This window comes from Malurus melanocephalus, unplaced genomic scaffold (assembly GCF_030028575.1).
Source record: "Malurus melanocephalus ecotype Western Australia unplaced genomic scaffold, MMel_1.1 scaffold_105, whole genome shotgun sequence".
Lineage (NCBI taxonomy): Eukaryota > Metazoa > Chordata > Aves > Passeriformes > Maluridae > Malurus > Malurus melanocephalus.
In genome coordinates, this window is record NW_026623337.1 from 1,475,409 (window position 1) to 1,489,594 (window position 14,186).

Genomic DNA, 14,186 nt, shown 5'->3' on the forward strand with positions numbered 1-14,186 from the left:
AGCACTGCAGGTGGGGTCTCTCCAGAGTGGAACAGAGGGACAGAATCTCCTCCCTCACCAGCTACCCACGCTGYTTTGGATGAGCCCCGGACACATTTGGCTTTCTGGGCTGTGAGTGCACATGGCTGGGTCATGTCCAGCCTCTTATCCATCAGAACCCCCAAGTCATTCTGGGCAGGGCTGCTCTCCATTTGTTCATTCCCAGCTGATACCAGGGATTGCCCTGACCCAGGTGCAGCACCTTTTACATGGTCTTGTTAAACCTCATGAAATTCCAACTGACCAGTCTCTTTGGTCCCACCTGGCCCTGGAGCTTGTCCAGATCCCTCTGGATGGCATCCTGTYCTTGAGGTGTGTCAACAGCACCACTCAGTCTGTTTACACCAGCCAAAGTGCTGAGGGTGTATGTGATCCCTCACTGTCATTAAGGAAGGTATTAAATAATACCGGTCCCCATATGGACCCCTGAGGGACACCCCTTGTCACAGATTTCTGTTGGGACTTCAAGCCATTGACCATAACCCGCTGAATGATACCATCCAACCACCTTCTTACCCTTCTAACAGCCCACCCAYTGAATTCATCTCCCTCCACTCTGTAGAGAAGGATGTTTTGGGGGACCATGTCAAAGGCTGTACAGAAGTCCAGATAAATGACATCTGTAACCCTCCCCTCRTCCACTGATGTAGTCACTCCATCATAGAAGGCCACTGGGYTGGTCATCGAGGGCCTAGAGAAGCTGTGAGTTCTCAGTGCCTGGAAGCATTCAAGGTCATGCTGGAATGCACTTTGAGCAACCTGATAGAGTTAAAGTTGTCCCTGTCCATAGGAGGGGGATTGGAGTAGATGACATCATTATTGCTTCTGGTTGCACTGAGCAAGCTGTCCTGAAATAAGTTAAAAGAAAGGAAAAAGTCACACACATTAACCAACTGATTTCCCAACATACCTGTTTGGCAATAGCTTTACTATCCAACTTRTTGTAAACTTTCCTTATTTTTGCCACTGTAAATGAAGAAACTGACAGTGCATAGAGACCAAAGGAGACCTTCTCTTCTGGTACCAAAGATACTGGTGACGGATTGATTCCTTCAGACTTTGAATCTTTACCTTAAAGACAAAACAAAAGTTCACTTCAGTAATAGCACTGATTCTATTTTCAGTTTCAAGAGTAAAATCTTAAGCAATTTATACAGGAGAATAGATATAAAAGGAAGACTACAAATAGCTGAGATGTGACAATGTCCAGCCTAAGGGCTGTAAACTTCCCCTTCCTTCTGAAGGAAAACAAAAAGCAATCAAAAACAGAGAAGCATTTGGTAAATGTGTACCTTTGCCTGTGACAACTGTCATTTTACAACAGTGTGCTAGGAAAACTACCTTGGAATGGTATGAGAGATACAAGATTCAAAGATAATATATAACCATATCTTTAAAATCTTGTATYCTTTCTAATTTCACTTTCCACAGATAAACAGAGTACAGAAAATATAGAGTACTATAAATAATGACACCTTTATGCATTTCTAACTGGGTTAAAATCAAAGKGAGGAATACAAGAACTTCTACTACATTTCAGTACAAGAATTTTGTTTTCTATCATCCCCTTCAACAGCGGCTGCTAATCTTCCTATGAGCAGTGAGCTTTTCCTCTCTGCTCCTGCATACTCCCTGACCTCTTCTGTCAGTACACACACAAAGATTCCAGCACAGCCAGGCCAAGTACCAGCTGCTGTCTGAACTGTACTCACATGGAACATAAACTGCTTGGAAGCTCCCGACGTAATTGGGTCCCAGCTCATAAATGGTGCTGACCCCGGGGGCAGGCAGCACCTCCTCCAGGAAGTGCGTGGGGCCCAGGCGCCACACCAGGGAGGAGAGCTGGCGCTGTGCGGGCGGAGTGCCGATGTACGCGTACACCGTGCTGACCACSGGGGGATTGGCAGAGCCAGAGCCGCTGGGGCTGCTGTGGATGTAGTGAAGCTGTAAGGGAGCAAAGCATGGCAAACTCAGTGAAGGTGCAAGGGTACTGGGACAATATTAGAAAATTTGTCCAAAAATGGTTTTCAACCTAGGGGATGTATCAAATGATTGCTATGTAATGTACTGGACTGTGATAGACAGCGAAGAACATTAAACAGAAAGGAGATGCAAAGACCAGAAGTGGTTATCAGAAGATGAAGGTGTGTATGGAAATACAGGAGGAGAACATGAGGGTTCTGTGATTAAAGAGGCTGTACATTGATTCTAAAAACATGATGCACAAAGTATGTTCTCTCTCCTTCCCCAGCCTTTGGTAATTACACTGTTTCAAGTTAACGAGCAAACTTGCTGAACTAAATTCACTAAGACTTTTCAAACAATTAAACAAATACAGAGGTAAGATCCTGGCCAATATATAAAGACAATAACAATCTCACATTTCCTATCCAATCTCAACAGGCCTTTCSTATCCACCTTGTAAAAATGCTGTAGGCAAATATTGAATGTAGTCATGTATGGCCAGATAGATGCCAGATAGACACTCACATATCACAGCTATTGGCATAACAAATTAATGCAGTCCTCTTCTTGCAAAAGGAATACTGGGAGGCAAACTTTGAAAAGCAACATGTTGTTTTACCTACAGCAGTACAGTAACATGATCTGGTTTAAACCCCACACCAGGTTATGCTTTAAAGCCCACACCTGCCACATGCCAAATGATCTTTGGTTATTTGTGGCAGGTTGGGAACACTGTGCTCAGTGGACAAGTCACAATTAYCTTCACAGCTCTCTGCAGTTTAGTATACCTAACAATGAGGTACTCACCATTGCAAATAAATGTGGTATTCGCTTGTTTTTTTTTGTTTTGTTGCTTGGGTTAGGTTTTTTTTCCTATTCTTTTGGGGATATGTTTTGGACAGGGTAGTGGTGGTTTTGTTYTTGTTTTTTTGTGGGGTTTTTCTGTTTGTGCATATATGGACAGAGAGAAAAAAATCACTCCAACCAGTAAAAATGAGAACCGAAAGACTTRTTTTACCTTAACAGTGTTAACAAGCTGTCCATCGAGGTAGAGTGCAGCTGTGCTGTTCTTCAGCATGCCTTTACTCATGACCAGAACTAGGTGATGCCACTGGCCTTCCACAATGAGGTCACCACAGCGGAAACGGGCACAACAAGGAAGAATTTCATAAAATGAGGATTCCTCRCTGAAGTCATCAACTAAAGGAAAAGCACTAGTTAGTGGGCACCAGTAGAAATGTTACAAGAACTTAAAACAGACAAATACGACATTAGAATTTACGCAAAATAAACTATAGCAATACATTAAAGCAAATTTCTTAGAAAGCATACACAAGTAACAAAAATGCAATTAATAATATAAGAATAAAGTTATACAATTACCAAGTATTACTTTAGACTTTCAAATATAAGAACTGAAAGAATGAAATCAGATTTTCTGAGGAAGCATTCACACCCAGTCAGTCAGTTTGCCAGGCTGACCATGCTTAAATACTTGCACATTAACAAACTAGCAGTTTCAGCAGTATCAGCAATAAATCTCTTCTTTCTTTGYCTTAACTATTCTCTATGAAAATTTTAAGGATATGTTCAGACTTTYGACAATTATATTTTACTTCTCATCTCCCCTCCCTTCGAAATTTTAGCTGAAATTACTAGTTGGCTCAAGTTTTTACTTTCTCATACTACCAGGAAAGAAAGATCTTTTGTTGTTTTCCTAAAAAYGTTTTTACAGTAGTAGTCACCAAGAAACAATAGATGTCTCTCCAAACCCACAGAGCCATTTTTCACTTTTCTCACGCTGTGGAGAGGATGATACTCATACTTCCAGACCTTTTACTCCAACTTTTGCATCACAAAAATGACCCTTACTCTACTTAAAAGCCAGCCCCCCTCCAAAAAAAAACCTAAAAAAAAAAAAAAATCCAAGGGATGTTTCAACAAAACCTGGAACTTTTCAGATCCCTCTTCATTCTTTCACTCTGAAGGAAAAGAAACCATTAATCCTCTTACCACAACAGCTGCCTGCACAGGGAGAACACTCATTTCTTTAGAAATAGCACAAGGAAAATGTTAAAAGCAGAGTACTTAGAACTAACTTTCAGATACAAAAATAATCTCAAGTTCTTTCTCACAGCCAAACATCTTTGAGTAAAATTCTTGCTCACAAGAAGGGTCCTTAAATCACCCCGCTTATTCCTACAAGAGACTGTCAGCACTTGCAATTCCTGTGTTGGTGGGCTTGTCATATCAGTTCTTCAGGTCCCTACCTGCTCTGTACTCAACACTACACCACCAGCTATGAATTAGACACAACAGGGTAGCACTTGAGTGAAGGRAAATGTCCCGGTTCAATTAAAAACAGTCTTTATAGTCAGACACCTTCAGATCTTCTCTGACAAAGCCTTGTCAAATCCAATCTCTTTTAGGGAGTTTGGTTATAGAGGCTTACAAACGAACAGAGTATGAACTGCAGCTCCAGTGCAGGTTAAAGCAATTAATGTTAAGATAAACTTGCTTCATTCTCTAAGAAATAGGTCCTCTGAGAAGGAAAGCACTGTCAGTACCTTTGTAATTTAAGAGATTTAATTTCTCCTGATACCATGGGTCTTTAGCCCTCAAGTTTCAGGTTTTGAACCTGACTCCTACTAAGAGAGACTGCGGCAGTTAAAGACGTTAATGCCTGCTTATGGATTATTCCTTATTTTCACAGTAACAATCTGCTTAGCTGTTTGTGGGATGTTTCTTTAATAACAACAGTTGGATAAATTCTTTATTAGTGCCTGCTACTCAAAAGTAAAGAACAGAAGCAGGAACAGATTTTTGATAACCCTTTGGTCTGGTCTGRTGAAGATCTAAGCCTGAAATCCACACAGCAGGCTGCCCTGCTCCTCTCAGCTCTTCCACAGACCCAGTGTGTAACAGCCTGYCAAAAGTGACCACTTTTGGAGACCCTGATGGAGGACAAGGTAGAAGACATGAGCTGGCACATTATCAAGCTCTTGAGTGTACTGATAGCTCTCTCTAGCCAATTTACTGGCATCATCAGCTTCACTCAGATCTTCACAATTCCTCTTTTGGTCACAAATATTGAATGAAAATACAAACTGTTTCTCAAAACTGACCACAGCATTAAAACATGAAGTGAATCACTGATTGCCTTTAAACAGCCCTCCAGTTCTGGGACTATCCACACTGAGCCCTCACAATCTGTGAGCTTTCTATTTCCAAACTTCTTCAAAGCAGAGACAGTTAAAATTTGCACCTTGAGACCCCAAGAGATGATGTCTAAAATGAATGACACAAGATGCAGCACAGGCAAAACSTTTCAAAATCAATGATGGAATCCCTCCCTGAATATGTGATACCTGGGATTTTGTAAAAAATTTTCTTTATATATAGACATCGAATCTTTGGAAATTATAAAAGTTCATAAGTTAATGTTTACATTTTGCATTTTTCCATTGTCAAAACCCATCAGGAAYTGGTGAAGCAGCAACAAAAGTTCCATCACACATAATTCTTCTGGACACTGGGTTTAAAATACACTTACTGTTGCATCCCTATAACATTGGCAGCATTAGCTGATGACATGGCACAACTCTTACCATARTTCTGAAGCAATTCTTCTTTAGTTGAAACGATCAGTGAGCGGTCTTTTGCYGAGAGGACAATGGCAAGGCAGACGTAATGCTGCTCCGAGGAGTTGGCACGCCGCACTACAGTGAGGAGTCTCACAGGATGGTTATTAGGAGGTGTGCTGAAGTGTTCAATACAAAACCAAGTTGAGTAGCTTAAACCAGAYGGTGGTGGGAAAAATCTTTCACCTAAAAACAAAAAGGAAAGCCCATTATTTAGCTGCAGTAGGTAGCACTTGGGAGACCTAYTTGATTCTGCTCCTTCTTTCATATCAGCTCAGTTGATACTGGCTGTGTTTCTCAAATGCTTGAGATGCCTCTGTTGAGGGAGTATCTCTACCACATACATCTGACTCCATTTAATATCCTAGGATGCTCCCACTACTTCTACTTTACTGCAGTAAACCTTCACCTTAGTTTTCAGCCCTAACAACTTTTTTAAGTGACCATGTTCAATTAATGCCACAGCACACCATGTTYCTGCAGGGTGAACAGCCTACAACAATATGTAAAAGTGAAAGCAAACAATTTAGATGGGGTTTCTGTGATGATGTGTGCAACTATACCTGTAATAAATGCAGTCAAGGATTCAGCAGAACAAAGTCACAAGTACAGCATCATAATTCATTACACATTTTCTATGCTCTTCACACTACCTCAACTTTTTCCTTAATGCATCTGGGTTATTATTCATATGCCTAGGTTGATTACAATTTAACCTTCTACTTAAAGCTTTGCATTTTAAAGCAATCACACATTTATATTTTTTATTGCTTTTCATTGTCTTGGGAGCAAAAAGGCAACAGAAACACACACACACACACACAAAAGACACAAGAAGTTATCAGTCATGAGTGCACAGTGTCCCACACCAGTTCATGTGTTAAAAAAAAAGCCTAAGAGAACTAAACATCAGATACAAAACAGTGTTACCAGTTACACTGAGGTACTCACCAGTTCCAATTCCACTCACAACCGCACCATCAACAAGTCCTGTTGTAACAGCATTATTTGTAGGTGCATTGTGGGGAGCCAGACTTGGCAAGAACAGGCAGCTGTTAAACAGAAGACCAGTAACATACTGGAGGTTATGGCAGTCAGTGTAAGGGGAGTTCAGTACAAACAAAACATGGCCTAGGAAAATACACCATAAACATCCATGCTTTTTGACTATGTAGTCACGAAAAATAGAAATTAATTCTCAAGATTGCTCATTGTGAGTCTAAATTATCTCTAGCACAAAGAGCTTTGGCAGTGTATGCTTTTGGTGCAAAGCCATAGAGTCTTTCCCACGTGACTCTGTAGCCTAAGATGCTCCCATGTGGGCACCCATATCTTGCAGCAGCCTGTGAGTGGGTCAGCTAAAGAGTCAAAGGATCTGGCAACTGCAAACTCTGATGCTCTTATCTTAAGCAAGTATGCTTTCACACTAACATCATATTTCACCAACTTAGCTATGTTTGATTCTTACAAGAGCTGCTGATGTTGTGGACACAATGGATATCAATATAAGGAGAAAARGTTTTAGATTACAAAAAAAAMMCCCTATTATAGAAGCCCTCTTAGGYGACTTGCTGAAATAACAAGAAGTCACAGCTGCATTATGTGAGTTACTTCTGAACACATTACCAGCACCCACAAATCTCCTGGAAGCAAACATGGTGACAACTCATTGTGCCAGTTTATTTCAACTTCTTAGGTCCAAAGAATTTTCTTTTCTCTTGTGAAGGATGTASAACACAGCTTAGAATAACACTTGTTTTCTTTTTATAAAAGTCTGTCCCCAACTGTATTTGATATGAAGGCTAGATGGAAAACAGGAGCTGCATCCTTGCTTTGCAAAGCTGAAAGGAGAATGCAGAGCAGCAGAGCTTCCAAGTTTCCACGTTTTTCTATTACATTTTTATAACGAAAAAGACAAATCATTTTCCTTAAACAGATGTTGAGAATGATGTCATGTTTTCATCTTCTGAACAGTTAAATCATATTACATGATCGTCATAAAGTGCCTCGCTCAGCAGGTGCATAATTAAAGAGAGAAAAACAGTAACTGATACTGGGAGCTAAAAGAAAATAAGCTACACATGATACTCAGGATATGCCTCCAATTAATAATACTTTCTGAACTCAACACAATTGTGTTTTCTGCTTTATTTGTATTTCTGATTCACCCACTTCCACATTTTCACGTTATTCAGCAATTTCAAGTGAGTCTCAGAACATCTGGGCCATCCAAATGGCCATACATACAATGGTCATACATAAATCCCAGCAACCCTTCAAGGGTATGCTGGCATTCCTTTGTTTTAAAAGCGATGTGAAATCCAGAACTGAAAGGGTCCTATCAATAACACATACTTTTACTTTCAGACAAGGCATATAATCATTTTTATCAAGGCATTAATGAATGAAAGAGCGGAAATTCACGTGACTTGAAGCGTTCCTGTCTCTACTTTAGAGTTCATTTGTTCCTCGCTTGCAAACAGTCAATTAAAAATTACAAGCATTCTTTGGAAAAAAAGGAAGTAAACAAACACTGCACTAAGTAAACAAACACTGCACTGTGCCCCACGCTCCTTGAGAGCACTGCAGGACCTTACCCGAACCCTTCCAGAGATGTGTCAAACTCTATGAAGGCCGGCGTCACCGATGATCCGTGAAGCCTGATATCATGTGGGGTTGTCATGGAGACCAAACACTTGACTCTCGTCAGGGGCACTGTGCTCCCTTCTGCTGGCTTGAGCAGGCTCTTGCTTATCCGATAGTGGCTGTCCTCGTGCACACCAAAGACRCTGTCAGGACCCAGCCCCTCCGTGGAGGTGACCATGCTATCTAYGGGACAAGCCAAGAAACAACACAGCATTGCAAAACGGAGGCATTTTCAGACTGTTTCTGTGGACCTTTGAAATCCAATGCAATAGCTGGATTGTCAGTCATCATCAACTAGTTCAGCCTCTCAGAAAATAGTGAGTTAGGCAGTATTGCTTTGATTATAAAAATGCTCAACCTAGGCAGAAAGATGGGCATCTTGGGYAACACACTACGGAAAGTTTGCCGTAAAGCCAAGAGCCTGTCCCATTAGGTAATGTCAGCACAGTGTCCTTTGTGCAGAGGTTCCTTTCCAGATGCATTCCTGCTACCTGACTTAACAGGCAGGAAAAACTCTGCCCAGTGTTTTGCAGATGCAGTATATCTGAGCTGARGTCTCAGAGCTCTCAATAAGCAGAATGGCTCAGTAAACTTAGCTTAGGCAATTTGACAGCTTTGGCAATGTGGTATTCAGAAGGTAGCTTGGCATTCTCTTTCCCAAGCTAAAAACTTTCCAGTCTCACATTTTCATTGTTTATTTTTCCCAGTGATAATACCCTGATGTAAATACATATATAAATAAATGAAGCACAGGGCAAGAGATAAACTGAAACTCTTCTTCTCCTTACCTTTAAAGTATACTGAATGTAAGGATATCACACCAATTCAGTTTATTTTGTTTACTCATTTACTCATGYAATGCTTAGTCAGTATAATCCAAGATACTTTCTGCTTTCTTTTAAATAATTCAAAAATTTCAACTAGGGTATTTTTTAAGGTATTTTATATGTTACAGCCAGCCATACAATGATCAAGATGACACACAGAAATAATTACTGCATGCTTTGGAAACTTTTCAATGATTTCTTTGTATTATAATTTACTGAGCCTCTCCTCTAATAMAGGAATAGCCATTCCCAAGCTCTACAACTCATGGATAATAACAGAAGATAGTGCAGTTATTTTATCTGACACCTTATTGAACCCATGAGAGCTACTGCAGAGATACAATGACACCTGATGAGCACGTGAAAGTAGTAAAGAAAAAATAATGTTAAATAACTATAAATGCAAGGCCTACTCAAGACTTAAAATAACAGTTACTGTTCCTAAAATAAAAAGCTACAATTACCTTGCTGGATATATATTAAATGCAAGTACTACATTCCCTCTGCTTTTAGAACTTTTCCAGTCAATACTGTTMCRATGAYTTCACATTMATACAAAGCTGGGGCAAAGGTATGTTTTTTAAATTTTTAAATAAGCATCCATAAAGAGGTATGCAACTGGGGGATATTAGTGAAACATTCTTTACATAAAAGTTTTGCACTTCAGCACCTACTTCTCATTTCTGGTTCAAAACTCAGTGAGCTGGGTTTGTGCACTCGGTACTGTTTCAACAGCTTTTTATCCCAGGCTCCRCAATTCAAAGGATTTCCCAAGCGTAAAAATTCCCTAAGAAAGAGAATAAAAAAAATACAAATAATTTTGTCTATTTATTTGCCTACAATGGCACCAAATCTAATGCAGTTTTTAAAAAGGACAGTAATTACTTGCAATAAACATAACTTTTTACTAAGAAAATAAACCAATGCATAATTAGAGGAAACATATTTAACCCATCCAAAACTATTTAACATTTGAACACATGCTCTCAAAAGTTGACATTTTAATTAATCAAGCAATTTTGATAAATCTTCTAATTCCCTTCTCTTAATTTAAAAACTTGTCAGGAGGCTGCTGCATCTGCATAAGAACATTAAGACATTCAATGATGCATGTTCAGCAAGCTGAACTCTTCTGGAGAGGTAGGTCATAGGCTGAATTTTTATCTATGTGTCCTATTTGGTTGGGGGAATCAACACCTGTATCTATGGATAATTACAGTACCTCTATATAGAGCTACCCAGCTGTCAGTGCCCATGCTTAGGGAAGCTTAAGACCCTGTGATGTGACAAGCAGCAAGAGGGCTCCTGGCAGAAACCCCTCTGACACAGCTACATGTCACTGAAGTGAAACCACACAGCTGTCCTGGCTGCAGATCAGGCTGCAGCCAGTGATCCATAGGAGATAATACAATTAAGTTCCTTATTACAGCTGAGATGACAGAYTCCCAGGATGGTTTGGGTTAGAAGGGACCTTTAAAGGTCATCTAGTCTAAGCCCTCTGCTGTGGGCTGGTGCAGCACTTTCACTTACACTAGGTTGCTCAAAGCCCTGTCTACCTGACCTTGGAACAATTCCAGTGATGGGTCAGCCACAGCTTCTCTCGACAACCTCTTCCAGTATCTTGCCACCCACACTGTAAAAAATGCCTTCCTCATGTCTAATCTAAATCAGCCCCTTGCAGATTAAAACTTGTGGCACTGGTMCTGTCACTACAAGTCCTGGTAAAAAAGTCTCTCTCTGTCAAGAGACAACCTATTTGATGAGAAATAAAATGGGAGCTTATGCTATCACTACCACATCAGATCACTAAGGCCCTCTACCACTGCCAGCCATTTTTAACGAGCCAGCACAGTACATGCTGCAGGACTCAGTCCAACTGAACTTCAGGGCTATCCTTCTGACCTCAACACCATGGGCTGCAGAGCCTGGGAGGCCAGCCTTTCAAACATCCTTTGGAGTGGTGGATGCAGGGAGTGGTCTTCATCTGCCAGAGCAGCACTGCATCTTTGCAGAAGTCGTGCATGGAGCCCAGCTTCACACATGACTTGCTGGTTTCTCTCTGTGTGCACCAGAGATTGCAGGATATTGGCCACAGCCAGCTGGAGATCCAGTGCATGCTGAAAAAGAGAACAGCACACAGCTTTGAGAAAGTGCAAACTCAGGAGGAAAATAAAAGACCTGCTTTATGCATAATAATGAAAATAAACTACAATTAGCAATAAACACGGAAAATTACCTATATTTAAATATATGTGCACASACTTGTGTTTTTGAGGGGGCATGTGCACGTCTGTAGGAAGAAACTCTTTACAAAAAAGGGTAACAAGTTATATAACTGATTACTACACTATTATCAACAAAAACAATTCAGATAATAATGGTTAAACTAAGATCGACTTTTCACCAGTAAAGAGAGTGAGTTTAGAGAGAGCTGAGAACTCTTGAGCCTGTTAAGCTATTTCTAGTAACTTAYCATAGAAACATATAKAACCATTTAGGTTGGAAAAGACCTTTAAGAGCACTGAATTGAACTCTTAACTCAGCATGGCTGAGTCCACCCATTCCCATCCCATGAGCTAAACCACATCCCCAGGTGCCACCTCTAAATGTCTTTTAAATTCTTTCAGGGCTGGTGACTCAAACACTGCCCTAGGCAGATGGTTCCAGTGCTTGACAACCCCTTCAGTTTTCCTAATATCTGATTCAAACTTCCCCTGGCACAACTCACTGCCACTTCCTCTCACCCTATCCTTTCTTTGACTTGCTGAGCTTCTCACCTTGCTACAACCTCCCTTCATAAGGAATGTCCCTGAGCCTCCTTTTCTCCAGGCTAAGCACCCCCAGCTCCCTCAGCTGCTCCTCACAGAACCTCTGCTCCAGACCYCTCYCCAGCTCCACTGCCTTTCTCTGGCCATGCTTCAGCACCACAATGCCCTTCTTGTAGTGAGGGGTGCAGAGCTGAACACAAGATTTGGGGTGTGGCCTCAGCAGAGCTGAGTACAGGGGGACAATCCCTGCCCTGGTCCTGTTGGCCACACTACTGCTGATCCAGGCCAGAATGTCACTGGCTTTCTTGGCCACCTGGGCACAGCTGGATCATGTCACAGATCAGCACCTTCAGGTCTTTTTCCAGTGGGCAGTTTCCCAGCCACTCTTCTCACAGCCCATAGCACTGCCTGAGAGCGTTGCGACCCAAGAGCAGGGCTCAGCACATGGCCTTGTAGAACCTCACACAGCTGCCCTCAGCCCATCAATCCAGCCTGTCCAGCTCCCTCTGCAGAGCCTTCCTACCCTCCAGCAGATCAACAGYTTGGCTGGACTTGATACCATTCACAAACTGATCGAGGGTGCACCTGATTCCCACATCCAGATCATCAAAAAGACACTAAACAACTGGCTTCAGTTCTGAGCCCTGGGGAACACCACTGGTGACCATCTGCCAGACAGGTGTAACTACATTCACCACCACTCTGGGCCCAGCCATCCAGCCAGTTTTTAACACAGCAAACAGTCCATCCACTCAAGCCATAAGCAGCCAGTTTCTCCAGGAGAGTGCAGTGGGAATGGTGTCAAAAGCTTTACTAATGTCCAGGTAAACAACATTCACAGCTCTTTCCTCATCAACCAAGCCTGTCACTCTGTCACAGGAGACCAGATTAGTCAAGCAGGACCTGCCTTTCATAAAGCCACGCTGGCTGGGCCCAATTCCACAACTGTTCTGCACATGCTGCAGCATGGGATGTGCACTGATCTGCTCTATAACCTTCCCCAGCACTGGGGTCAGACTGAAGGGTCTGTGGTTCCCCTGACCTTCCTGGCCCGTCTTGTAGGTGGGCATCACATCCACTAACCTAGAGCCAATTGAACTCTGATTAGCCAGGACTGCTGGCAAAAGATGGGAAGTGGCTCGGTGAGCACTTCCACCAGMTCCCTCAGCACCCTTGAGCACATTCCATCAGCCCCAWAGACATGTGTGTGCTTAAGTGGGGTATCACATTGCTAACCACTTTTCCTTGGATTATAGGGGCCTCAGTATGCTCCTCATTATCATCAAAATCTCTACAAACTGGAGACACATGCAACGTAATTGTCAAATTAAAGCCCTAAAGACACAAAGTCACCAMACTCATCACCAGTGGAGACCAAGAAAGAGGAATCTAGCAATTCTAGCAAGCTTTCAGAACTTTTTTTTTTTTTAAATAAAAAGTGTTCTTCAGGGAACACATCTCAAACAAAAAATATACAAACAACCTCAAAAAATGCCCAACAAATCGTTCATATACAAAGCACCAGCAGACATTTTGGGCTGGAAATTGTACAAAGCTGTCAGTACAATTTTATAACTAATGAAGATATTCCAGCTATTTCAAACAGAGCGTATAGCCCGAGCTATAATGTTTAATCCTGTGTCCTCTTCACACCATGCTTTAACACCTGATATATCAGGGAAAACATGGATCAATCACAGTGCTTGGAAACTTATCTGATGGCCACTTTAGACCTTTCTTTAAATTTCCATTACTACCCAGAGTTGGAAAGAGACAAAGTACATGAAATAAAGACATTATCAACTCAAACAGTCTGTGAAAAAAGTGAGTGCAAAATGAGAGGACATGCTATTCCCACAGCCATCCCTTTTCCCAGTCACACTCAAACCTTAAGAGACCATAGATTTTTTTTCCCTACCTCTGGGTGTGTWGCTGATCCAACAGAGGCCAGAAGATCCAGCATGGCAAGCATAGCACCAGGGTGAATAATGACTGCATCAGAGCTTTGTATGGACGTGGGTCCTGTTTGGAGTTTCACATCAGTTATGTTTTTCTGAGGGCAAACAGGAGGTGTTGAAACAGAATGATATGCGTGCCTGCAGGACAGAAAACATCCCATGGTTACAACACCCACCTATTAGGAGCTCTGCATTTTTCAAACACCTGTAAAATTGTACTGGCCTATAGATTTTATACCCCTTTCCTTTCTCTTCCCTCAGTTAGACAGACCAAGTGTTCCTCTTCTCAAACCTGTCGGGCATGTTTCCTAAAGAGAACCTGGAAAGGTTTCAATTTCTCAA

At 41.6% G+C, this 14,186-nt stretch overlaps 1 protein-coding gene across 1 annotated transcript in view; it reads right to left on the reverse strand.

The window, feature by feature from the left end:
* Positions 1 to 14,186, reverse strand: part of WDFY3 (WD repeat and FYVE domain containing 3) — a 152,634-nt gene that overhangs the window by 49,716 nt on the left and 88,732 nt on the right. Inside the window, exons 14-22 of the mRNA XM_057369192.1 lie at positions 13,805 to 13,982; positions 11,021 to 11,235; positions 9,793 to 9,905; positions 8,243 to 8,474; positions 6,597 to 6,697; positions 5,613 to 5,831; positions 3,023 to 3,204; positions 1,752 to 1,983; positions 950 to 1,110 (exon numbers count right to left, since the gene is read on the reverse strand). Of these exons, the coding sequence (XP_057225175.1) occupies positions 950 to 1,110; positions 1,752 to 1,983; positions 3,023 to 3,204; positions 5,613 to 5,831; positions 6,597 to 6,697; positions 8,243 to 8,474; positions 9,793 to 9,905; positions 11,021 to 11,235; positions 13,805 to 13,982 (1,633 nt within the window). The remainder of the gene's footprint in view (positions 1 to 949; positions 1,111 to 1,751; positions 1,984 to 3,022; positions 3,205 to 5,612; positions 5,832 to 6,596; positions 6,698 to 8,242; positions 8,475 to 9,792; positions 9,906 to 11,020; positions 11,236 to 13,804; positions 13,983 to 14,186) is intronic.